At 39.3% G+C, this 27,026-nt stretch overlaps 2 protein-coding genes across 2 annotated transcripts in view; one reads left to right on the forward strand and one right to left on the reverse strand.

The window, feature by feature from the left end:
- slc1a1 (solute carrier family 1 member 1) lies at positions 1–13,129 on the forward strand. The gene is made up of 12 exons (XM_053415917.1): positions 1–266; positions 3,481–3,621; positions 5,525–5,617; positions 5,745–5,859; positions 6,682–6,724; positions 6,868–6,963; positions 7,395–7,579; positions 8,514–8,621; positions 9,495–9,617; positions 9,832–10,026; positions 10,282–10,416; positions 10,515–13,129. The coding sequence occupies exons 1-12, from the start codon at positions 173–175 to the stop codon at positions 10,753–10,755; spliced, it is 1,569 nt and encodes a 522-aa protein (XP_053271892.1). The 5' UTR covers positions 1–172; the 3' UTR covers positions 10,756–13,129.
- Positions 11,164–27,026, reverse strand: part of spata6l (spermatogenesis associated 6-like) — a 21,813-nt gene continuing 5,950 nt past the window's right edge. The window contains exons 2-12 of the mRNA XM_053416749.1: positions 24,996–25,133; positions 24,769–24,817; positions 23,826–23,867; positions 23,570–23,694; positions 22,877–22,969; positions 22,454–22,684; positions 20,673–20,753; positions 19,822–19,910; positions 19,302–19,395; positions 18,583–18,627; positions 11,164–11,193 (exon numbers count right to left, since the gene is read on the reverse strand). Coding sequence (XP_053272724.1) covers positions 11,164–11,193; positions 18,583–18,627; positions 19,302–19,395; positions 19,822–19,910; positions 20,673–20,753; positions 22,454–22,684; positions 22,877–22,969; positions 23,570–23,694; positions 23,826–23,867; positions 24,769–24,817; positions 24,996–25,133 — 1,017 coding nt within the window. The remainder of the gene's footprint in view (positions 11,194–18,582; positions 18,628–19,301; positions 19,396–19,821; positions 19,911–20,672; positions 20,754–22,453; positions 22,685–22,876; positions 22,970–23,569; positions 23,695–23,825; positions 23,868–24,768; positions 24,818–24,995; positions 25,134–27,026) is intronic.

Consider the following 27,026-nt stretch of genomic DNA (forward strand, 5'->3'; position numbering starts at 1 on the left):
ACTGGCCATCAGCAGCGTCTGACGGCTGCATCCTTTGCTGTAGCAACCCAGCTGCTCCTCCATCCCTCCCTGCCTCGCCTGCATCTGACAACCCGGCTGCAGGAGCCTTTTGTGTCTCTGCGGGGGCCATTGTTGTCTCTCCCCTCTTTGGAGCCAACGCAACACCGTGGACATGATGGGCAACAAAGAGCGGCGAGGCGTGAATTTCAAAGGCTTGCTGAAGAGGAATTGGCTTCTTATTGCAACGGTTTTATCAGTGCTGCTCGGTACGTGGAAGCCCCTTAATGTCTGCTCATGTGTGCTGAGAGAATGAGACACTTTCACCCTCACTGGTGCCATTTTTCGACTTATCTTCATTGCTGTTCACACATCCGTCCCACCCTCTTTGATTTACCATTCAGCCTTGCCTTCTGCTGCTGTCACTGTTGAAACAAACCTGCTTTTTGTTTTGCATCAGATTTTTGCGCTGCTTGACTGAGCAGCAACAGAAATGTGACATTTGTGTTCAGGAATCCAGCCCCGTGTGATGTTTCATCTTTATGATTCATGAGAGAAAGGAGGATGAGTACGGAATGAATGTTAATGGAGACATAGCCTCTGTCCTCCAGGGGCAGAGAGCTGTGTTCTCCTCTGTGTCTGGATGTGTCTCAGTCAAACGTGACCAGACTGAGGTGACAGCTGATTGCTGGGTCTGTGCGAAGAGTCACAGCACTGAGGCGGCACAATGCAGGGACGACATACAATCTGCAGGTGCTTCAAACATCTAGGCTCGAAAAAAGGGTTAAAATGTCTCTAAACCAGTTGTTCGATTTTGTTGTGGACTCTGCTCTGCGTTCTCTGTTAAATGTTTGTACCTCCCTATGTTACTGAACAAGGTCAGATTTAATTATTAAAAAATATTCAGAGAGGGACACCTGAGGAGGGATATCTAAGTCAGTGACAGTTGACTCAGTACAGAGCTGTAATCACATAGTTTGCCTGGTTTAGCATACAGATTAGACACAGGGGGAAATGGTGAACATGTTTTCGGCAAGTAAAGTTAATTTGACTTATAGTCTCAAATCACGATCAAAGTTATCTCGGTTGTAGGCTGTGCTTCATTATACGATTTATGGAGAGCAGTCATTCCAACTGTTAACATCCTCACCACATGCTGGTGGTGAGGAAAAGGTTTTTTAGCTCTCGGGGTTGGGGGTGGCTGACTCGACCGGTTGGGTTGAGAGAGGAAGGGCACGGCAGAAAGGGTGACAGTGCTAGCCACTGCAACAAGGGGGCGTTCTCACCGGAGACTGTGATGTAGATAATTTGTGTAATTTGCAAACACAAACCAAAAATGTGAAATCAACTCTTTTTTTTAGTCCCACAACTTTGAAATAGCAGCAAATAGCAACATCACACAAAATTTGACTTTAGGAAAGTAATATATAAATGCAAGGGAATCTAAAAAGTCTATAACACATAAATGGGCTAGAAATACTATATACACTATAAACAGAATATGTACAGTGAAACACACTGCACGTAAGCCACTGATTGGCTCTTTGAGCTCATTTTATTCTCTGTACAATCTCTGTGGTATCGAACTGGTCAGTGTCAGCGTGACAACAAGGCTCCAGAAAGTCACTGGTATTATCAGGGATTTGCTTCTACCCATGAAAAAATTGTCCCAGCATTGAACTCACCAATCGTGTTTTTTCCATGTTTTGTTTGTGTTTCATTGAAGCACATTAGTTCTGTTAATCACTGAGCTGTGTAGACGTCAGTAGGTGTCTAAAGTTGTTTGAACTTTGGACGGGACTCGGCTAGCTGATTTATTTATATTTCTGTTAAGTTTTGGTCTATGTGATTTTTAGCAGTCTTCATTTTATTTATGTGTGAGATTAATGTAGTCATGTATAAATAAACACTTTATTTTCTGCTACACATATATCACAACTTTTTGAGAGAAAAACAAAAACAAACTGTAAATGTCACACAGCAGCAAGTCTCTAATCTGTTGTTCATTTACCTTGATGAATCACGCCTAAAATGAACTTCTTCCTGGTTGTTTGGTTTATCGGGCTATAAATCAGTTTATTGAAGGGCATATTTTATTGCATTACTAAGATTGCTTCTGCTTCTTCCTTGTAATAATAAAATGAAAAAGTATTACAGTCAAAGATCATGATTTTTTCCTTTTGACTAAGCAGTTTCTCCAAACATCAATAATGTCTTCAGGCTTACTGTCCTTGTTTAGAGCTCAATCCCCTCTACCTGCAGCTGGGAAATTAAACAAGAAAAGTTAAACTTCTATATTTTATATGTATATGTGCTCCCTGCAAACAACTTTTGAGTTGAGTGCCACTTAACCCTTTTCCACCAGGACAGTGATATTTCTGTATGGAGTACACACTCCATACCAGTTGGTGGGGGTAATAAAAAAATTCCTTGCCATCCCCACTAATGCGCGTTAACTTTAAAATAATTATGAAATGGGTGTTTATTCCATTAATTAGAAGTCAGAGCTGAAATAACCTAACTGCCTTGCACCCTTTTCTTTTACACAATGACTTAATAAGTCATTAAAGTTTGCATTTTCTCAAAATGACAAATCATTTCTTGCGGTGGCCGCGAAAATAACCACCGACGTCAGTGATTTTGACTTTCTGACCCACAGGTTTGTAAAGAACCAATACGAAGACATTTAAAACCACAACAATTACTCTCGATATATACAGAGATGCAAAACCTCTATTAACGAATGCCTAATTACTAGAAAGAGACAACGGCCACAAAGAAAACAAAATCACTGTGGTTTGTAGCCCTGTCAACCTGCAGGAAGGGTTGGAGGCCATTTTATTCATCTGTTCGTCGGGGCACATCAATGGTGAAGACGCGTAAGCACAAATTCGTTAAAAAAAACGAACATTTGGTACTACTGCCAGAAGCAAGAGTATTGTTATAAGAATATTACAGGACTGTCCGAAAGTCAGTGGCGCAGAAAGACTGAGCAGCTCCGTCTATGAAGAATCCGCAGTCAGATACAATATTGTGTGAGTTACGAGTCAATTATACTGGGTCATGTTTTCCTGAATAAATGTGTTTGTGTCATCCAGCTCCAATTTGCTGTGTCATCCCAGTCTTTTACAAGCAATCCAGCAGTAGGGGCTCTGTTTTGCGTGATAACACAGATTGTGGCTTGCTGTGCATCACTACGAGGTATATATGTGGCATTTATAACTGGAAAATAAAGCATGCTTGATTTACGTTAATGTGCTTTGTGCCTCTTAAACTCCATATGATAAAACACCACTGACCCATGCAGTGTTAATCCTGTGTTCATATTTTGCTGACATGATACAGATTTTAAATGTTTTTTATAATGACCAAGCTTTGCACTCGTCTATCCTTTGATTCCACATCTGCATTTACAGTGAAACTGATGTTTGTTCTGTCTTTTTTTCTTCATCTTTAACCTTGACTTTTCTCCTTCTCTTTCAGGGATCAGTTTGGGGGTCGTGGTCAGAGAGTATGCGTCCCTCTCCCAGCTCCACAAGCAGTACTTCGGCTTCCCAGGGGAGATCCTAATGCGAATGCTGAAGCTGGTCATCCTCCCTCTCATCATTTCGAGCATGATAACAGGTAAATTAAAATAAAATTAATGCATTAGCAAAAGAGAATCTTGAAATAATAATAATAGTAATAGACGAGGGCTATTATTGGCTACAAGGCCATGTAGCGAGACTCCCTACGTGGGCATGGTGTGACTATGATGTTTATTTCGGTCGTAATCCCATTCGACGCAATCTGGCGTATCGTTTTGACATAGAAGAACCACAACAAATCGCGGGAGTTGTTTTTTTCCAGAGTTTTTGGGACGGTAGACATGCCAGATACCCAAATTAACGTGTAGAAGCACTACAAAAGTGGAATTTTCAAAATATGTCCCCTTTAAGTAAAAATGCTAAAACGCTAAAGAATTTGCTGCTTTCCGTAGTTTGATATGATCATACGGTGAAAAGGGAAACACAACTATTTGAAGAATGTCCCTCTGGGCTGTGGGAACTTGTAATTCACATGTTAATGACTAAACAATATGTCAATGAATTGTCAGAGAGATTAAAGATTAACATGTTGTAAATCCCAATTATTTGTTTTTCTAGACAATGTAGGTGAGATCAGCACTTTGGTTATGTCTCTCAGGTTTGAGAAAAAAATCAAGAAGGAACATTCACAAATCACACAAGCACACAGTGGGATAAGATCCTTCTGGTGACTGTTCATTGAGGAGCCGCATTACATCTGCTCTCACTTATCCCTTCTCCACATCCATAGCAGCATATCAAGGCTCCCTGCTGGTTTGGAATCAGGCAGCTGATGTTTATGGCTCATGAAGAAAAAGCTGCACATTTAGTTTTCTTTAGTTTGAGCCATAACCAGCTTGGCAGAACTCATGTAACCCGATTATTAACAACAATTTCAGACACATATTTATATTATCCTTTAATGCAAAGAAACAATCTTTATAAGCTGTAGAAAATGGTTACATCTCACTTTATTTCCTTTAAAAATGACAACACGATATTAGAATGAATTTGGATTCTGAAGGCTATATAGTTAAGGTGATATCAAAGTTTCTGTTGTATTTGTTTTAAGTCTTACCTGAGTGACAGAAACTTTGTATCAACAATAAATGTCTCCTGCAGATTTACAAATATCACATGTGGAGCTCCTCTTGGGTCTATTCTTGGTTCTTCACTGATCACCATCTACATGCTACCACTGGCTCAAGATATCTGCAACTCCAATATTTTATTCCATTTTCCAATTCATTGGATTTTCCAATCCAATTCATTTCTCCAACTGACCTCACTCCCTCATAAATTAGATCCACCCAAAGGTCACAGGGATATTTTGAGCCAGATCTTAGTTTTCCTGTGTTTCTAGTACAGCCATGACACAATAACTCTTGGATTCATCTTTTTAAATATTTAAATTAAATCACCATTGAAGCTCAAATTAAGAATATGGCCCAGATTATACATTTTATTCCATGCAGTGATGCAGTAATGCTCATTCCTGCTTTTCAACAATCTACATCACTATATGTAGCTTGTTATTTGCAAGACTGCCTTAGAAATCTAAATGTTCAAATATGAACACATTTTACCCTTGTTCGCCTCATTCCACTGGTTAAACGTGGTGTTCAGAATTTATTTTACAATTTTGAGCAGCCTTGCCCCATCTTCACCCTCCTCCGCACCCCTGCTCGTTTTTTTTAGATATTTTTCCAGGGCAAAGTTTGAGACAGAGGGTAGTAGAGCATTGAAATTACCATCTCTCTAAATATTCATTTTGTTTTCATTAATTTATTTAACCCGCTTGTATCTTTGTTTCAGTTCTTGATTAGGCTTCAGGATGTATTATTACAGTGTTATCTTAATGCATATGATTTTTGTCAATGTTCGCATCACCCAATGAAACTCGGTGGTAGGGTGAACCTTTGTTGTGGATGCGAAGTAACCATTGTGATTTTTGTGCACAGGTGTAGCAGCCCTGGACTCTGAGGTATCAGGAAAGATCGGACTGCGAGCCGTTATCTATTACTTCTCAACAACCATCATCGCAGTCATTCTCGGTGAGCTCGGTTAAGAGGTCAATCAAATGCTGTTATGTCAAACTGGTGGATGACGGTGATACCGTTGGAACATTTGTGTCAGTTCCTGCTCTGATCCAAAGACCCATTGTGGTGGCATCCATTGCAGGAATTATTTTGGTGATGACGATCAAACCAGGAGTATCGCAGACAGCGGATCACATTGACAGAGCCGGGACCACACCCAACGTCACCACAGTGGACACACTCTTGGACCTTATCAGGTGACCTCACTGTCATGAGACTGAATCCCAATGCACCCCCATCCTTGAAAACAACCAATCATACAAATGCACGAATCTCAACAGTCATTTTGAGTTCCATTTAGCTGAACACATAAGATGTGAAGGCTCTTAAAGAAGTGATAGGTTTGAACTCCCTAACTCTTTCACACAAACACACACACACACACACACACACCTAAGATATACATCTTTAACATTATCTATCGAGTTTATTGTCTCTTGTTTACTTAATGAATTGCACTCAAAATACTAACATATAACCAGAAAGTTACTTTTAAAAATGTATTTAAATGATTTGGGATGTGCTAGAATATTTGGGAGATATTGTAATATGTGTATAATTAACATGATATTAATATTTAATTTTCCAAATATACCATTAATACCAGAATAGTGTGTGACAACCAGTTTAATGGAATGTCATGTCATCTTGAAACGTAGAGTTAGGCATTAGAAAGAAGTATTTCATGTTGTGTTAGCTGATCTGACCAGTACTTTTTTTTAAAGTATCCTGAGGCCTTTAGCTCCAGAGCTATAAGCCAGAGATATTCAACCTTTAGTTTCTTGACTTAAAAGGTAATTTAATGTAAGCTAGTACTTTTTGTTAACAAAATCTTGCTATCCCTCCACAAATGACAGATGACTTAGCCCCACTGCCTCAAAAGAATTTAGGTTCTTCCTGGATTCTGACTTGCATGAAGAGTCATTAGAGTGATTAATGTAACGAGGCGTATTTGAAGTACACATCAGTACCTTTTGTGTTCTTCATTCACCAGAAAATCCTCCCTTTTTCATTTACAGAAACATGTTTCCAGAAAACCTAGTACAGGCTTGTTTTCAGCAGGTAAGAGGCCGGTGCATCCGCCATTCATTCCCATTCCTTCCTATGTATATGTTTCAAGTTTCTTTTAAAAACTATGTCAGACAATACAATATAAACCATGTGAATGTGAATCTAATATGGCTTAATGTGACCAATTATACCAGTACAAGACAAAACGCAAAGAGCTGGAAGCTCCGAAAGCTTCACCTGACCCAACCAGTACTCCAGCTCTCACAACTACCCTCATGGAGGCAGTAGAGGTGAGTGCTCACATTGCTCTACTCTGTTCAACAACAGCCGTCACTGTATACCTTAATGCTACTGATGCATCGTCTTACTTGTCAAGCAAGCAAAGGTACATGTACACCAAAGCTCTCTGGTGTATTATGCTGGGAACATCCATTAACAGGACTGTAAGAGTTTCGATCTTTACCTGACAACAGTATGTCCTTGTTGATGCATCGGTTCCACATTACGTTTCATGTTTCTGCACCTGGCAGCCAGCGTCTGCTCTGAATGCATCACAAGACCCAATAATGAGCCATAAGTACCCACGGGTCAGTGGGCTGAGGAAACATTTGCACAGCGTATCAATGGGTCTTTGGAGTGAGCTAATGTGGCAGTGAGAGCAGCTTCCTGGCCTGGTCTTGGCCAACTGAATGAATCCCTTCCTTGTTTCCTCTCTCTGCAGAATATCACCAAGAATTATAAAATCATTGGGGCATATTCGGACGGAATCAACGTGTTGGGGCTTATCGTGTTCTGTGTCGCCTTTGGCCTTGTCATCGGGAAGATGGGTGAAAAGGGACGGATCCTCTTGGAATTTTTCGATGCACTGAATGAAGCAACTATGAAATTGGTCCATATAATAATGTGGTATGTGTAAAAGAATGAGGTATATAATGTGGTGCTCAAGGGCAAATTACATACATGAGTGAAAGCAAGCATCAATTACAGGGTTATTAAAGGGACTATATATTTTTATAACCCTTTTTAAATTTTTTTTATAAACTTTTAATAAATAGGCGAGTAGTACTCTGTAGCAGCGGCTAGGACTCATCAAAGTGAAGTTGTTGATCACGACAATAGCATATTAACGACAACGCTAACTACAACTCATTCTCCAGTTTGTGGTTCTCTGAGTCCAGCTTTACAGAATTTGGAACAGCTCTTTGCGCAGCAGCAGCGATGCAGTTTCAGGCTTTTGTTGGGAGTTTTCAAATTCAGAACCCAAATAAATTCATTGATTATATCATAGAAGCCATAGAATAAAAAAAAAAAAGCAAGGTTTCACATTTTTGAATGTTTGGGACTTCCATTTTTTTAGTTAATAAAAGTCCAGTCTGTCAGATTCAGAAAGATCCATAAGAAGAAATTAAATGTACTGATGTTTTCATTAGTGTATAATCACATGAAACTGAGAATCATTGTGTTTTCATTTCCTTAAAATGATATCAAGAGGAGCGGCTCATTCTCCGGCAATCCGCCATGTTGCTTTTCTACAGTAGCCCAGAATGGACAAACTAAACCCTCACTCTAGAGAGGGCCTTAACTTTTGTTTACTGCGTTAGATGAAAGCAACCACAGGGTTGAGGCGGAGGGTGTTAATTTGTCAGAAACATGTAACCTATTTGCCAGATCCCAGGGAATCGTAACCACCGTATCTTTAAACGATCAATATAGTCGCTGATAATGTCTTTTATTATTCATGTATCTTCAGCTGCAAACCAAACACAAAATATTTGTTGTAGTATTAACTTCTATACCCTACAGAATTCAAACTACGGTATATTTTGATATTTTTTTCCAGCTACATGCCAATAGGGATCCTATTCCTAATTGCTGCTAAGATCATTGAGGTGGATGATTGGGAGATCTTCAAGAAGATGGGTCTTTACATGGTGACTGTGCTGAGTGGGTAAGTTGCCCCATTTGTCTGTATCCGCCTGTTCCACACACTGGGATTTATGGTTGACATTTGGGCCGATTCTCCCCCCAGTGATACAGTAAAAGATGAGCTCTGTGTGGGCGCTGATAAGGGACTAGGACATTTAAAACTGCTCAGCCTGCAGATGCAGTAATGAAAGCTATGCTCACACCTCTAAATCTAAGTGACACCAGTAAAGGCTGCACTAAAAATCCCCTGAGGTTAGGTCACAGGGTTAGTCCATGGCTTTGAATGGCTGTGACGGCATCGGGTGCATATTTTCAAACAATCATTTATCATTGGAATTTTTTAAATGCAGAAAACTCTGCCTTTTTTATATAATCCATTAATTCAGTTAGTTCAGTCAACTGACATTTTAATCTTTTCCCCATTAAGTCAAGACCCTCAGAGTTTCCAGCATGTATACTTTTGAAGCACTGCACTGAAAAAAAAAATGTGGGGGGGAAGCACTACTATAACTTGATATCCTGTAACAATGATTTAAATTTATACCAAAAAGTATGTGACATGTCAACAAGTCATTTTTTACAAGGTATCTTTGTGAAAAAACAAAAAAAAATTGTCTTATTAATTAAAGGTACATCATCATATGACATAAACCTCTGATAACCTTATCAAATGATCTATCCATCTATCTATCTATCTATCTATCTATCTATCTATCCATCCATCCATCCACCAATCACTCCCTCCATTCCATCCATACATCTTACTTATGCCCGCCCATCCCCCACTCCCTCCCTCCATCATCAATCTATCTATCTATCTATCTATGATTAGTTATTAAAATCATATGGAGTGTAAACAGTGACGGTCTAATGTTAATGTGCTTCTGCCCGACAGTCTAGCAATCCACGGTATCGTCTGTCTTCCACTCATCTACTTTGTCATCGTGAGGAAGAACCCGTACACATTCTCACTGGGAATGGCTCAGGCCCTGGTGACAGCGCTCATGATCTCCTCAAGGTCAGACTCCTTCAAGCCCCTCATTGGGCCTCTGAAGCCAAATCATATCCCATATATATTTCAGCACCAACGTTACTCATGCATGCATTTCCTTAAACCATATATGAATAGTTATGTACTTGGATTCAGGGCAGCAGGGTAACCACAGTGTGACCATTGGCCACCACAAGCGATACAATGACAAATCAAACTGGGTTTAATGATTGTCTTCCAGCTCTGCCACTCTACCCGTCACCTTCCGATGTGCCGAGGAGAACAATCGCATCGACAAGCGAATCACACGCTTCGTCCTCCCAGTGGGGGCCACCATTAACATGGACGGCACGGCGCTCTATGAGGCGGTGGCTGCCATCTTCATCGCCCAGCTGAATGACTATGCGCTAGATGTGGGCCAGATTGTTACCATCAGGTACAGTTTGGTTACTACTCTGGGGTTTCGTACAGCTGCAGTCTGTCTCAGACCATAACAAGATCAATTGTTACTTGTATTATTATCTTTTATTTCTGTGTGTGTACCAATTTCTTTACTTGTAATTTTCTATCTGAGTTTCTTCCTTCCTCTTCTTGTTCATTTTTTAGGCCACCAATTAAAAATATTCTCTGATATTTAATTTCTACAAGTCATCAGGAAAACTATTTGTGACATAGTGTGATTTTGTTCCAGTATCACAGCAACGGTTGCCAGTATTGGAGCAGCGGGAGTCCCTAACGCTGGCCTTGTCACCATGGTGATAGTCTTAACAGCCGTAGGTTTACCCGCAAGTGATGTCACACTGATTGTGGCTGTGGATTGGCTCCTGTAAGTTTATCTGCTGTCCCTCAATCTTATTCTACCTTTGAAAGTTTGAATTAAAACAAGAGCAATGCTGTAGATTGATCCCAAGTGGTGTTTTTCAGGGATCGGTTCCGTACTATGATCAACGTGCTGGGTGACGCTTACGGCGCCGGTATCGTCCAGAAACTATCCAAGAGGGAACTGGAGAGGATGGATCTGACATCAGACGTGGATGTCGCCAACCCCTTTGCTCTGGAAGCCACTCTGGATGACGAAGAGTGCGAGAAGAAATCCTACGTGAACGGAGGCTTCACCGTCGACAAGACGGATGCAATCTCCTTCACTGAAACCTCCCAGTTTTAGCCTTTGGCTGGCTCAGGGGGGGCCAGAGAGAATGGCACGCTGCTGGGGATGCAAAGCAGAGAGCTTTCCATCATGTATCAGCACCTTGACGCGAGAGGAAAAACGATCCAGCCAGACCCATCAAAGCTCAGACATCAGCAATAGCAGCCTCCATTAAGATTATCTGAGAGGATCACCCTTCATGTTGGGCAACCATGACTAGATTAAAGTGCTTCCCTCTTACTCAAAGTGTGCCAAGATTAAGAAAAGTCAGTCTTCTTTTGAATAAGTGTCTCCTTCATGCAAAGATGCACTTAAAGGTTGTGTGTGATTGTGTGTGTGTGTTATGTGCGCGTGTGTGCGCATGAGGATGTATCTAATGTGTGTATATTAAAACAAATATATAAATTCATTCATGTACTTTTTTTGCTACTTGATAGGACATGAATTCTCTGAAATGTCTGAATGATCTTCGCGTGGCTGTCATGAAATGTCTATTACCCATGATGCACTGCTTGTATAGCTATCTGTATATTTAAACTGTGCCAAACATATAAATAGTTTTTACATCGACTTGCATGAGGCAATATGTTAAGAAAGGGGGGTGGCTGGCTGCAGACTGGGTTTTTTATGGAGACTTCACGGAGACTGGAGATGGTCCACAAAGGCTTATGAAGTCAACGAACACTGTGAAACTTTTTATTTCAGAACCAAATCGCTCAAATCTGTTGATGCATTACAAAAATAATTCATAAATATCATCTGTATTCAGGCATTGTGGGGAAAACCTATTGGATATGGCTGATTGTAACCAGACCATTTTCGTTGTCAGCTCATGGATTTATACTTCAATAATCTGATTAGCAAGGTTTATCATTCTATGTTCCTTTTGAAAATGTCGCTTTTTAATTTTGACCATGTTGTGGGATTGAAATATGCTCAGATGCTATGGCAGCTCTCCTATCACATAGATGCATGACAAGCTTTCATCTGTTGAACAAAATGAAGTTGGTTATAAACATTTTTGGTGAAACAAGACAAAACCTTTGAGTACATTTGGTCGGCCAAGGAATGGGTTGACATTTTGCGAAATACACATGATACAGTTTCTTCCCAGAGGAAGCTGGGCAGATCAGCAGCTCTCACGTCTGATTTTGATATTGTGCCGACCATTATTACACTATAGCTTAACTGGAATTCTCTTAACATTTAACATTCAACATTTTTTAACTGGGCCATGTTTGACATAGTTAGAAAGCCATTGGTTTAAAGTCACTAATACCATGCTGGGTGTATGACACACATCTCTAAAAAGCCAGTAGCATTCATACATACAAACTTGAACATATCAAGACAGTTGTGTTGTCACATTTACACAACCACACGGTTAATGCTGACATGGTTACTTCCAATTTACAGAGAGGGAAGTATTCCTTACATATTGATTTACTGTATCCATAAGATAAATAAGATTGGCATTAGTTCAAGAGTTGAGAAACTGTGCGTACTAGAAGTACAACATTTGGACAAAGGAGTTTTTATGTCGAAGTGACCATGGAAAGTACTCCCAGGTCCTGGTCTTGTTCTCCTGAAATAACTGCATAGGGTTGTTGCAAAAATGGCTGCCGAGTGGCAAGACTTTCTTATGAGGAGTTTGGTATGGAAGATATATCCCAAAATGTATTTCTTTTTTGACACCGTCCTAGTTTCATGCTGTAAAACTCAGATCAGCAGTGCAGAAAGACCCAGTCCTCAAAACCACTTGGTCTGTAGCCATTGGGCATTTTCACACCTGAAAGTCTGGACAATGGTCTGATCGAGCTTCACGTCTTTGGTTAGTTACATTGTAATTTATATTTCCTGTTTTCATTACTCATTTGGTTTGTATAGGCCTACTTGAAATTGGTATGTAGACGGTCATGTGACTGAGGTCGGCGTGTTGTCAATTCAGCCGTCGTATTCGCAAACATTGTTTAATAAAAGGAATTGGCTTTTCGTTTGAATGGAGAAAATAAATCAACCCGTGCATTTTGTTAACTTCGTTGCCACTTTAATTTCATTTTGGTATAAATACCAGCAAAAGGAAAATCATCATCATTCCAACATTAAACTCTTGGAGGCAAAGACTAAAGGCAATCCTGTGACCTGCTTCTGCTTATTCTAATGTCTATATGTTTAATGTAATTATAATTGGTGTGAAAGCCCGAACCATCCAAAACCATGTTTTCAAACTGCAATCGAACTGAACCATGTTTCACCAAAACACTGAATATTTATTCGATTTTTTGCAATAATCAACAGTCTCTGTCTGAAGTACATCTTGATTTTGATTTAATGTATGTAATCAGTGCCTAAGCTAATAAATTCCTTGGTGGTCACCTACCAAGTAAATAAATCTGCATGTGCCTTATTTTTGTCAGTTGCTAGTTAGCATCAGGAGAGGTAATAAAAACACTAATATTGCTGCACATATACTGTATATGAATATTCGACTCTGCTGAGAACTCCTGCTATGGGGAAGTGACAAAGTATAAGAGAAATCGGAATATCTAATCAGCAAAGCTAAAAACAATGTCAAAGTGCTTTGCTATTCTTTTATTTCTTCTGCACATTTTTCTAATGCTTTTGATGCTACTATACATTTTGTTTACTTCGACCACAGATTGAACCGCCACAACACAAGGAAAAGGGCTAAGAAATAGGGCTATTAAACAAAAATGAGATAGTGGTCCGTAAACTGCGATGTGCAAACATCATATAATACTACAGGGATGAGCAAAACAAACAACATACGGGACTGTCTCAGAAAATTAGAATATTGTGATAAAGTTCTTTATTTTCTGTAATGCAATTAAAAAAACAAAAATGTCATGCATTCTGGATTCATTACAAATCAACTGAAATATTGCAAGCCTTTTATTCTTTTAATATTGCTGATTATGGCTTACAGCTTAAGAAAACTCAAAAATCCTATCTCAAAATTAGAATATTTCCTCAGACCAAGTAAAAAAAAGATTTATAACAGCAAAACAAAATCAAACATTTGAAAATGTCCATTAATGCACTCAGTACTTGGTTGGGAATCCTTTTGCACGGATTACTGCATCAATGCGGCGTGGCATGGAGGCAATCAGCCTGTGGCATTGCTTAGGGTTTATGGATGCCCAGGATGCTTCAACAGCGGCCTTTAGCTCATTTGCATTGTTGGGTCTGGTGTCTTTCAGCTTCTTCTTCATAATACCCCACAAATTCTCTATGGGGTTCAGGTCAGGGGAATTGGCAGGCCAATCGAGGACAGTAATGCCATGGTCAGTACACCAGTTACTGGTGGTTTTGGCACTGTGGGCAGGTGCCAGATCATGCTGAAAAATGAAATCCTCATCTCCATAGAGCTTTTCAGCAGACGGAAGCATGTAGTGCTCTAAAATCTCTTGGTACACAGCTGCATTCACTCTGGACTTGATGAAACACAGTAGACCAACACCAGCAGCTGACATGGCTCCCCAAACCATCACTGACTGTGGGAACTTCACACTGGATTTCAAGCAACTTGGATTTTGCTCCTCTCCAGCCTTTCTCCAGACTCTGGCGCCTTGACTTCCAAATGAAATACAACACTTGCTTTCGTCTGAAAAGAGGACTTTGGACCACTCTGCAACTGTCCAGTGCTTCTTTTCCATAGCCCAAGTCAGACGCTTCTTCCGTTGTCTTGAGTTCAGAAGTGGCTTGACCATGGGAATACGGCTATTGTAGCCCATTTCCCGGACACGTCTGTGAACAGTGGCTTTTGATACCTGGACTCCAGCTTCAGTCCACTGTCTTTGAAGCTCCCCCAAATTCTGGAAGCGACCCTTCTTCACAATGCTGTTAAGGCTGCGGCCATCTCTCTTGGTTGTGCAGCGTTTCCTGCCACATTTCCCCCTTCCAACAGACTTTTTGTGGATGTGCTTTGAAACTGCACTCTGTGAACAGCTTGCTCTTTGAGAAATTTATTTTTGTGTCTTACCCTCCTGATGGAGGGTGTCAATGATGGTCCTCTGGACAGCAGTCAGATCAGCAGTCTTCCCCATACTTGTGATTTAGTTTACTGAACCAAGCTAAGTGTTTTTCAAGGCTCAGGAAACCCTTGCAGGTGTTTCGAGTTAATTAGACGATTCAAGTGATTAGTTGAATACCCTACTAGTATACTTTTTCATGATATTCTAATATTTAGAGATAGGATATTTGAGTTTTCTTAAGCTGTAAGCCATAATCAGCAATATTAAAAGAATAAAAGGCTTGCAATATTTCAGTTGATTTGTAATGAATCCAGAATGCATGACATTTTTGTTTTTTTAATTGCATTACAGAAAATAAAGAACTTTATCACAATATTCTAATTTTCTGAGACAGTCCTGTAGGGTGGATTTTGCCATTCTTAGAATGTGACCAATGACAGGACAAAGAGCCAGTTAATGTTTTTTCAGAACTCGACTTGCTTGAATAAACTCTCTCCCCTCCGCACAAGTAAATGGCACAAACGTCAGCACTTGTGTAATGCTCCGTTGAGATCTCATGAGGCCAGCACTGGTATAACTGATATCCCCTCTTGCACCAAATTAGTTATTGTTGTTGAACCAGTTCCGTTCAGGATTGTTGGAACCTTGGTGCAATGAACCCACATTAATGGAGGGTCATACATAAAATGCACAACGAATACAAATAGAAGTTACTTGATGGCAATTCCGGAGTTCTTTGGTGATCGTCTGATGACGAATTAGCATCTGGGGCAACAGTAGCATCCTCCATTCTCCATACAATGTTTACAGTCTGACTATCTTCTTTTATCACACCAGTCAAACGTTTCTCCACACAAAACACAGTTAGACTTTTTGAAGGTCTTTTAGGTCCAGTCCAACCGTTCTCACAAACCTTTTTTATTATTACTTTCTTCATCCGTTCTTTCAAACCAGTCGACTGATGTCAGAATTATTTACTCTTAAAAACCTAGCTACTTACTGGTTTCTACAGATTTTATCGAGTTTCCATACAAAGTTATGCTGAAAATGTCTCAAAATTGGGTGGAACCTGGTGCAAAGGGTGTATAAGTAACTACTGTGTGCTATTGTATATTGTTGTGGCATTTATGCGATTCATATATGTTTTGGGTACCAGGGTTGGTTCTATGACCACTATTCCCAGCCTGATAATATTTATCATTGTTTCTAGTTTGATATACAATGTTCCATTATCTTTCCAACATCCTACAACTCTGAGCCTTTTCCTCCAAACCTCAATAATCATTGCAACACAACATGCCTATTTTCCTTCTACTTGCAGTTACTGTATTCATGCTGTGCCAACTGAGATTCTCTCAAACAACAGACCCAACCGATATACAACTTCTGTCCTTCAGCCACCTACAAGCTTTTTGTTAGTTTATTGCTCAGATTTTGCTAGAAATGAAACTGCCAGAGTAAGTCACCATGCACAATACCACACTGTATGATGATCCATTAAAAGTAGAAATTAACTTTTAGTGATCCATGCTGGGAAAAATCTGATCACAACACCTGCGAAAGTGTCATGGGTTGGTGTAAAGTACCACTCCCGAAACAACAGCTTTTAGTAGCTAGGAAACACTGCTCTTAAAAATGTCCTCGCTAGGCTTACACAATCATTTTAGTGGTCGGCATAACAGGGAATGTTTAAATATCCAAATCACAGCTAAAGGTACGTTGGCCAAGGACATAAAAATTAGCAACTGCAAAATGCTGCGTCACCTTCAGCTACATCTTGAACCAAAGTACGATAGTGTCGGAAACTCAAACCTTGTCTATTTTCAGAAGATACAAGATAAACCTTAGTGTCCTACCCGGGGATTCATGATTCCAAAATCCGTAGCCATTGTCAGCATCTTAATCCAAGTTCGTCCCTACTCTGGTGAAGGATTTCACATTTGAAATGAAACGTGGGTCAATAAAGATGCTTCCTTGTCTTAACACTGATCAGAGACGATGTGTTGATAAGCTTTGCAAATCAGGTCGGGTCATATTTAAAAAAAAGCAAACTATGACGACAACGACAAACTACTTGATTACCTACAATATTTGAAACAACATGCACTACACGATGACTCACTGCAAGCTAATAAAAGAAAGCTACTCATTTTTTTGTCCGATTTTGTTGTCTGCATATCTTCACCATGATTCGAAAAAATTATTAAACATGTCTGTGTGTTAAAAAAATTACTTGATGTAGAACTATTTCCCAAAAGATTTCGAGAATAATGTGGGAGTATGACAAGGATAAAAGTTGTAATATTACAAGAATAAAGTCAAAATATTACAAGAATAATGTTTTGATTTCATTAGAATTAAGTTATAATATTACAAGAATAAAGTAAAAAGTGAAAATCAAGAATGATGTCTTAATTTCATGAGAATAAAGTCAATATTAAAAGAATAAAGTCAAAATATTACAAGAATAAAGTTGTACTTTGTTCAAGGCCATTTTGTCTGATGCTGTTGGTGTAAATTTGAGACCTGATGCCTATTCTTCTGACATCTGCTTCCAACACCTGAAGATGTCCTCATATGAACACTGTACTGTGGGCCTTCATTTATCAAAAGGCGTAACCTCCACTGCTGCATTCTTAAAAAAGGTGTTCCTTGAAATAGACCCTGGCTAAAGCCTTCGATCACCCACCACCTTCACTGTCTTTGCAGTTAAGCTGCCCCTGCTAGTTCTTAACTCGTCTGTTATTTATAGCATTATTCATAGACTTCTGTCAAAACCGACCAACCACACCACTAAAAAGACCCCGCACTGCCACATGACACACAGCCATTCTGCAGTAGATCACAATGTTCCTGATAGAGCCGGTGCTTAATGCCTCACAGTCATAGAGAGCAGCTATTTCTCTGATATATGACAGTAGTTCACACAGAGCTGCATCGCCATAGACACAATTTGCTTCTAATGGCCTTTGGGTGATATATCTAAGGACGAGACAATATCAGCTTGATAGGTTAACGACATAGAGTCGCGTGACGTCAAACCGATTCTGCTGCCTCCAGGCCGCGTACAAACTGAGATGTAAGATTTTAATTTCACCACGGTTTATATCTCTGCTCTGCACACATGAACACACCAGGAGAGTCAAGACATCTGAAGACTTTATTGGCAAGGTGGACGTCTCTGTCTCCGCTCGAGAAGAGAAATGCAGATGTCTCACATCACACACATAAAAAAAATTAAAAAAACGGAATTAAGTTACTTTTGCTGCTACAGTGTTTTGCAAAGATTGTCCTAACCTGGCATCCGTAGTGCAGTGGGTGCAAGTACAGAAGAAACAATAAATAAGGGAGTGATGAGTGACATAGCTGTGAGTTTGTTGGGGTCTTCTAAATGATTAACGCACCTCAAAGTTAAAATACACATTTAGTTTATTGATTTAAAACAAGTCATCAAATATAAATGACATCAAATTAACTTCGGAAAACGAGTTGTCTCCATCTACGAAATGGCATCATCAAGTCTTACTTAGCATTTCATGGTCCTGAAAACTGCATAACAACATACAATATCAAACATTTTAAGGACAATGTAACAACTTAAACAGGTTTCCCAACATTGGGGCGTGTGCGGTGGGCATTTGTTTTTCTTTATTTGATAGTTAACAGTGTACTCTTAAAAACATGGGGCGAGAAAGACATTGGTCTGATAAACCAGAATGCTTTCAAATTATTAGGCCACCAGGACACCACAAGGGAGCAACGTATTTCAAATTAAAAGTTCTTGAAACTCGGCAGGTCCACATCACCTTTTCGGAGCCTAGCCAGGTCAGCGGTGCGGACCTGAAGAGATGGACCTTCTGGCCAAAACCCGGTCTACCTCAGAGACTGTGGCCCCCTGAAACACAAAAACCACCGCCTCTGTCGCTTTGTTCTATTGTTACATATGTAATGCTCTGTGCGTTTCTAGATACATATACGTGGAGGGCTGTGCAATAACCGAAACACATTGGCTTTCAGAAAAAAATTACAAAATAAAAAATGCCCATTTAAAAAATGCATATTTTTACACAGGTTGTTACTCTAAGTTGTAAAATATATTTATGAATATGTTATGAATACATAATTACCAGTTTTCTTACAAGAAAGTAAGTGTTGTGGAAAGTGCTGAGTTTGCTAATCAAAATGGGAGCACATTAGACAATTTATGGTACCTAAAAAATGATTCAAATACAGATTCTTTTTAGAGAATAAATGTCCAAAGTGATACCTATTCAGGTAAACTCAGATGAAATAAGACCCCACTACAATGAGGAGTGGCTAGCTAGTGGAAACGTAGAATGGTCTGCGAAAAAGTCTTATACACTGAGACACATAAGCATTTTCAGACATGAACCTTAAGAGAATTGGGTCCCGACTTTCTTCGGAGTTCACCTTTCACCCATGCACAACGCAGCAAGAGATTCTCTGCTCAGAAACATTCACATACAGCCCCTGTGGAGAATGTCTGGAGACTCTCCAGAGTTCTGTGCATGTCTGAAAGCAGCGATACTGATGCTTGTCATTACTTACGCAGAGAAGTCGGCGTACAGCTTTTGGCGTCGTGAGGAGTCCTCGAACGCGCTGATGGACTTCTTCCCATTCTCTGTGAGAACTGGATGGAGACCTGAACAGCCACAGTAAGACATTTCTTAGAAGCCATCTTGCAAAATGAATATCCCAGTGTCATCTTCATGTGCTTGTTTGTTCCTCAGGGCGTTCGGGGGACAAAAACATTCATAAAATACGTAAGACACGTTATTCCTCCAGGCTAATGCACACTAACTTCTTTAATGACAGATTGAAAATGTGCAGCATTATTTTCCTCTAAGTATCAAACACCAGAGACAACGTATTAAGCTGCTGTAACATTACACTTCCTCATTGAACAGGCTGTGTAAAACCTGACACCTTATTCAAATCGGTTAAATGGAATGAATACTGCCCTACGAGATAAGGGCTCACTAGAAACTTTTGGATTTTAATATAAAAAGAAGGTGAAGCGCATGGTTTATGATGAATATTAATGGTTCTACCTTTTCAAGAAACTGACCTGTTGTGCCCGGCTCCTATGTCAGTCTGCCACAACGCTGAAGGGTCAGGTGTTTCTGAGCCAGAGTCGTCTTCAGATGTCTCTTCAACCTAGAAACAGAAGCAGGAAGAAGTCGCAACCTTCCTTTGTATTGTTGAGATAACTATACCTCACTGACACATCTACAAACTTCACAAATAATTTATCTATTTCAACTATGAATACTGGCCTAATTTGCAGTTCTTAGAGGCTTAATCCATCCATCCATCAACCTTATTTAAGGGTTACATTTTAAGTAAAGTTTGTGTTAGGTTCTCCTATAATAATCAATACATTTTGGACTAACAAGTTTGAGTCCTGGATTGTAAAAGTGTGTCTATATGCAGGTCCAAGGGAGACCTAGAGTCTAGCTTTATGTGATAGTTGATTATATGCTGTCTTTTAATGGGTAAAATAAGAATATTGTGTATATATATATATATATATATGCTATTTCTTCTATATATGTTTACTGAAAACAATAAATGAAATTAAGCTCATCACCACATAGTAATAGCTCTCTTTTTAAAAGGGAGAAAATGATGTTCCTACCAAACCATTGAATTTTCTTCTGCCAGTTGGAGAGAAAGTCACTAAAACAACAAAAAGAGGGGGAAACATTGAATCACAGACTGTAAGTGGTTTACAGCACAATAGCTAACTATAAATATGTCGTAATAAAATTCTTGTTTTTAAAATAAACTGTTGCAGTAAAGCAATATAACTATGCCAGGCTATTTCTTAGGAAGTTATGATACGTTGTTTTGAGACCTACTACAGTAGCAATGACACAGGTTTATATGAGGATGTCTACCTGCTGATGAAGACCTGACCAAAGGTGAAGAGGAGTTGGTCAACACTGCAGAAACATGGGGTGAGTCCCGTCGACTGGCTCCCGGCCATGAAGCAAGCATCTACACATAGATGAGCAACACAGTGAGCACACCAGCAGGTCAAACTGCTACAAGATGTACACAGGATTCAGAAAATATCCAGACATTTTCAATCATTACACTGTTTTCTGTGTGTTATAAATCTACACTCCATAGGGATAAAGTGAAAACATAGACCTGACAGCTTCAGGTAGCTTTACAGATGTTCAATAGTGTCATAAACGCTACAAAGCAATAACGACCTGAATGTTGGAGGCTACTGCGACGGCTTCCAACGTGTTCTCTCATCTCTGCAAAACACAAAGATCCTTTGGTCTTGTTTTTATCCTGATGTGAAGTGTGACTTGTGGTATCTTCTATACACAGGCTTGTGTCTTTCTAAACTAAATCTAATCAATTTAACTTGTCAAAGATGGAATTTTTTTTAAACGAGCAAACACAAATATTTAAAAACATGTTTTCACATTGTCATTATGGATATCTGAGAGTAGATCACATAGTATCTCAAATTAAACAACACAATAAAGTGTGAATCAGCGAAGGGGTCAGAATACTTCCTGAGGCCACTAATCTTGATTACAAGAGATTAGGCCCTTTTATTGTGATAAGGAAAAAGGTGCTACTCCTCCTCTCACACAAAAACACTGTTGAATCTTTGGCAGGAAGTAGAGTTTTCATTTGTCTAGTTGGCAAGGGCATGGGTCATGGAACTGTCTCTTCTCTTGATAGTTATCTAAACTCGTCCTCTCACTCCCGACATCCAATCTCTTATCTGTTGGTATCTTTCTTATCTTATTTGGATTAACCTCAGGGGACCATGGGTGAAATATTAACTCGTAATGACATAATGACCCATGTCTATGTATTCGGCAGTAATTAACCTTTAACCAGCAATATGCCAGATGTAAACTAAATAACAAAGGCCTTAAAGTTAAATTTTAGCTAGGGGCCCCAGAATTGTACGAATACAGGTCTCATGTTGAGGCCCTCATTATTTATCTTCATACGGAAATATGAAATAAAAGAAACTATTGGCAAAACAGCGAACTTGGAGCCTTTGGCCGTTAGCCTCTGATATCTATCAGTGCTCATCATTAGCGACACATGTTACACAGAGTAAAAGAAGTGTCAACACAAACAGACAAAAGAGGGAGACTCAGATGTGTTCGAGAAAGGGAGCAATCAGTCGACATCATTGATGATGAAGTGGAGCAACTAAACATTCCCCATCCCTGGCCTTACTCAAATGAAGAAAACATTTCCTCTTGGACAGTTTTTCCGTACATGCAAATCATTTTTCGCTGTAACCGTTGTGAGTAGTGTGTAGGCTTTTTATTTGATCTGACGTAAGAGGGGTTTCAGTTGTATAGTCCTTGAAGGAATTAATGTGATATGAGTCTAAGTTTGCTTTGCACAGATACATCTGGTAGAAGTGGGCTCCTTTTAGTCCACGTCAGAGACTGTACTTTGATGCGTTTACTTGATTAAAGAGTTTGGATCAGTACTTACACTTTTACCGGAGTAGTTTTTGAACACAAGTATCTGCACTTCTACTTGAGTAAAGAATATGTGGAGTTTTACCCCCTCTGTTAGTTATTGACTACAAAGTAATTTGGAGTGATTTTGTGACACTGGATATTAGATGAGAGCTCTCCTCTGCCATCTGCTGGCTGCAGATGATGGCCATTTTATAAAGAAGAGGATGAATCAGGTGTACTCACAGGTCGGGAGGTGTTGGCTGCCTTCACCTCGGTTGGGTTGGGAGCCGCAGGATCCAGGCTGAGCCGGGCCAGATGCTGGGTGTTTCTCTGCGGGGACTGGGATCTGGTGATCCGGTGATCTTGGTCTGTCCTGCCACCTCGTCTCCTTGCAGAGGTTTGAGATTGGTTCCTCTGAGGAGAGGAGGTCCTGGGTCTGCTGGAGCGCATCAAGTTCCTCTTTATCGCTGGTCTCTGGGAACAAGACAGAGGTTGTCTTAAAAAGCCCGAATGTAACACAACTGTTTATGGTTCTGAATATCCTTATTGTCTCTGTATGTATAAAGGCCACAAGTTGAGTTCAAGGAACTCTTCAATCCCAGTGAACTGTTGCTAGTTAATGTAGCCACCTCAGGAAGAATGCTTATATATATATATAATCTTTACCATGAGTACATTGGGGTGAATGTTGATCTCAGAATCAGCTGAGCACTCAATGATGGTGGTTTTGGTGGAGAACTCCAACCTCGGAGCAATACCCTGAGGGAAAAACAGAAGAGACCAAACATTTGTTCCATAATCGTATTCATCCTAAAATTGGATTATGATTACAACTAGATTGCTTTGATATACAATATGACTACTCACGTCTACTACCAACATCGATAATACCTCTATCATTACAATCATCATTGCTGCTCGCTTCATGTCTGTCCAACATTTCCTTTGTATACATTGATACATCTCTCCATTCATGTTTTTGGGGTAATTTATTCTCACACCAGGAGAGCGAATAACACATATGGTACAGATTGTTAAGCCCCATGAGGCAAACTGTGATTTTTTAATATGAGTTGTATACACACAATTCTGACCAAATCACACATAATTAGTATATATATATAATTTGCTCTCATATGTGATTGTGAAAATTCAGTTAAATTAAAAAATAAAATGAATATTTTGTTTCTCATAGCATTAGCATTAGTTTTGATCATGTCAGCGATGGTAGCATTAATATGGCGGTAGACAATAAAGACATGTCAAAATCCATGCACTGAGGATTATCCATGTGAAAAGGCTACACGTGCTGACCATGGAGAACAATACTGTTCAATTTGAAAAAGAGCTGGGGCCTACCGGAAAGTAAGGTGCTCGGGTCATGAGAACCTCTCGGTCCACTCCCGAGAAGGAGGGAACCAGTCTGGGCTCTGGGAATAAAAACCGTCGAGCATTTTCCTCAAAGCAGGCGAGAATGTCCCCCTCTGCAAACACAAACGCACAATGGTAACACAACCACTTTAAGGTATTCTGGCTGGAATCTGCTTTAAAGATCCCACAGCCCTGCAGTGAACAACGAATACCCATGGTTAAAAAAAGAAAGAAATAGTCTCACCAGGAGGGGTCAGCTGCACCAGTTCAACTCTGACCGTCTCATCTGAGCAGAGGATACATCAAGTTGTAAGTAATCGACTGTATCATCACAGAAGGGGAAAGCTCAAAAGCACAGCTGCTTAGGAGGACGAGCGGGCTCGAACCCAGTCTCCCCCATTCCACATGCTGAAGTGTCCTTTGGCATGGTGCTGAATCCTAAATTAGCCCTGACAGCTGTGTCAGCGGTGTATGAGTGATGTATGATAGAGACTGTGCTTCACATATATGCACTGTATGAACTTATGTGTGAATTGGTGGAGGCAAAACCGTGAAGTGCTTTAAAGAGTCATCAAGACTGGAAAAACTCTATATAAATACAGATAATTTAAACCATGTGCAGTGAGGATATTTAGGATTAGACTCTCAAATATGCAATATAAAAGAAAAAACAGAAAATATCTTTTAAATGTAAGACACAACTTGCTGCAGATAGTGAAATGTGACACTGTGTTTTTTTTTGTATTATGTGAGAAATGCAGACATGGAAAAAAAAATTGTATCAGTATACTGCTGATTGCAATTCTATAGGGTTAGTTAATGTTGGGTCACAATTTTGTTCTTTTATTGTATGTTTCAACAATAACAATAATCATAAATATAATAATTATATTTATGACTATTGTCGTGAAAGCTGTAAAAACTCCTTCTACTGAGGAAGACCATGCAATTTGAGTTAACATCATCTTATCAAACCTTTGATCTTGTTTCAATAGACTGGGCAACTTCTGCGCAGCTACAATAAATACTGTATAAGAATGGGAAATTTAAAATAACCATGAACTAATTGTCTGAAGAAAAAGAGATAGCTTGTATAATGTAGAATGGAGAAGTGAAATATGATCGGCCAACCAAATTAGTTCATTACATGTCTCAATAGTGAGTCTATACAGTAAAATATAACTTACACTCAAGCATCACAGCGATGTCTCCGGGGTCCACTGCATGTCTGAAGACCTGGATAACGTTTACACAGCTATATCTAGTCACTCGTTACAGGCATGCAACAAAGGATGTATATATAGAAAAAGACTATACAGGGAACAACTCCATCTGATTCGTCACTGATTTATTCAAGAAAAAAATGCAAGAACCCATTTGATGTATAGCGTTTCAGATGAGTATCACGGCTTACCTTCTCGAAGGTCATCTTCTCATGAAACAGCAGAGGGAAGACGGCAGGGAGACACTCAGACTGACGGTACTGGCCCATGAAACACATTCTGAGGTAGATGTCATCTTTGGCTGGCGGATGAACCCCGGGACAGGAAACCTGTTTCATTCAAAAGGGTTATCAGCAACTTTCTACTGGCTGCCAATAAAAATGAACAAGATTGATGGTGATTCATTGTGCCGCTTTAGCTCCAACACAGAGGCTGATTAGAGTTACAACAGCAGATTCACCTCAATACCTCTTCCAAGGAGGCCATTTCTTTGAGCGGGAGATAGTTAGAAGGATAATGCAAGAACTGCCGGATGGATTACCACAAAATATCACCAAATGCTTACTGTATATATTGTTGCTCTATATTGTTGTTCTTATATTGTTGTTTAAGGTAATGTGCACCAACCACACCAAGGCAATTTCCTGTATGTGCAAATATACTTGCCAAATAAAATAATTCTGATTCTGATTCTGATGAAGAATCAAATCCTCACTCCACACTTGGAGATGACCAATACAATCTGTATTGTAAAAACTAGCGCCATAATTCTGTTACAAGAACAGTGCTGTTTTGTTCACTTGGGCTTCAATCCTTAATCCTGTTCCCACTTTAGTCTTTGTTGCTTATGTACATTTACCTTTACATTTTTCAATTAGCTGACGCTTTTATCCAAAGCGACTTACAATAAGTGCATTCAACCCCGAGGGTACTAACCCAGAACAACAAGAATCAAGTAAGTACAATTTCTTGAAAAATTAAGCAAAACTACAAAGTGCTATAAGTAAGTGCCATTTAAGTGCTACTAAATTGTTACTTTCCCCCAAAAATTCAAGGTTAAGTCGGAAGAGGTATGTTTTCAGTTTGCGGCGGAAGATGTGTAAACCTTCTGACATGTATATTTATACAACTGTACTTTTTACTTTACTACACAGACTGTATTCGGGTAGTTGACAAATAAGGGTGAAACAGTATTTTTTTAAATAAAGTTCTAATGAGGAATACATTTGTATGAAATTATAATGTTCAAATGCTGATTTCTTTTAAACTGCTTGTGTTCCGTGGATTATTTGTATATTTCATTATTTTTTAAGCTTTTCGTATAGCTTCACCCATAATTTGTCCTGCGGTGTAACATGTCAATATGACAAAATTTAAATATTTTACTATTATTGATTTCAAGGACAAATCAGGTATCTTTTAAGTTTAAGAAGTTATCTTTCAGAATGTATATTAAAATTCTGCATATGATTAATTTTTACAGCAGTTTTTTTATTTGATTATTCACTTGGGCCATCTTTCATCACTCACTCTAGTGGAAATATTCTGTAAAATGAAAAAAAAACCTAATGAAAATGTCTGCTTTCCTTTTGATAGTTAAATTATGCAATGTTTTCATATGCACATAATAATTAAAGTTAGTTAACATTAGGAAAAGTCATTTAATTGTATTTGAAATTATGTCACACCACAGGACGTGCCGTCACACCACAGGACGAGATGAGACATTGTATGAACTTTATTGGTCAAATGTATTAAGAACTTTTGTAACAAACAAACTAATTTGCATTTTTAACTTAACAATTTTTAAATAATTCATGAATTCAAACTAAAAGTAAACAAGACGTACTGAATAATCAACATATTAGAGGCATCACTTCTATAATTGCATCAGTTGTCAAAAAGAAGAAGACAAAACAAATCTTGCTTCTCAGTTGAATGTCATTGAAATCATGTTAGAAAATCATGTTTGGCAAAGCTTTGTGTTGAACATGATCCAATCCAGTTTGGCTAATTTTGCGACTCTACCACAGGGCTCAGGCTCAGAAATCCCCCCAACTATGTTGGTACGTGAGTAATAGATGCTATCATCTTTGTCAGGCCACTGGAAAGTATTATTCTGTCGATTCTGAACCATACAATTCACCTGTATGTCCTCTCACTGAATATCTGAGATTTGGCCCACATATCGCTCTTTACCTGGACTGTCAGTGGTCATTGTG

This window comes from Pleuronectes platessa, chromosome 23 (genome assembly GCF_947347685.1).
Source record: "Pleuronectes platessa chromosome 23, fPlePla1.1, whole genome shotgun sequence".
NCBI classification, from domain to species: domain Eukaryota; kingdom Metazoa; phylum Chordata; class Actinopteri; order Pleuronectiformes; family Pleuronectidae; genus Pleuronectes; species Pleuronectes platessa.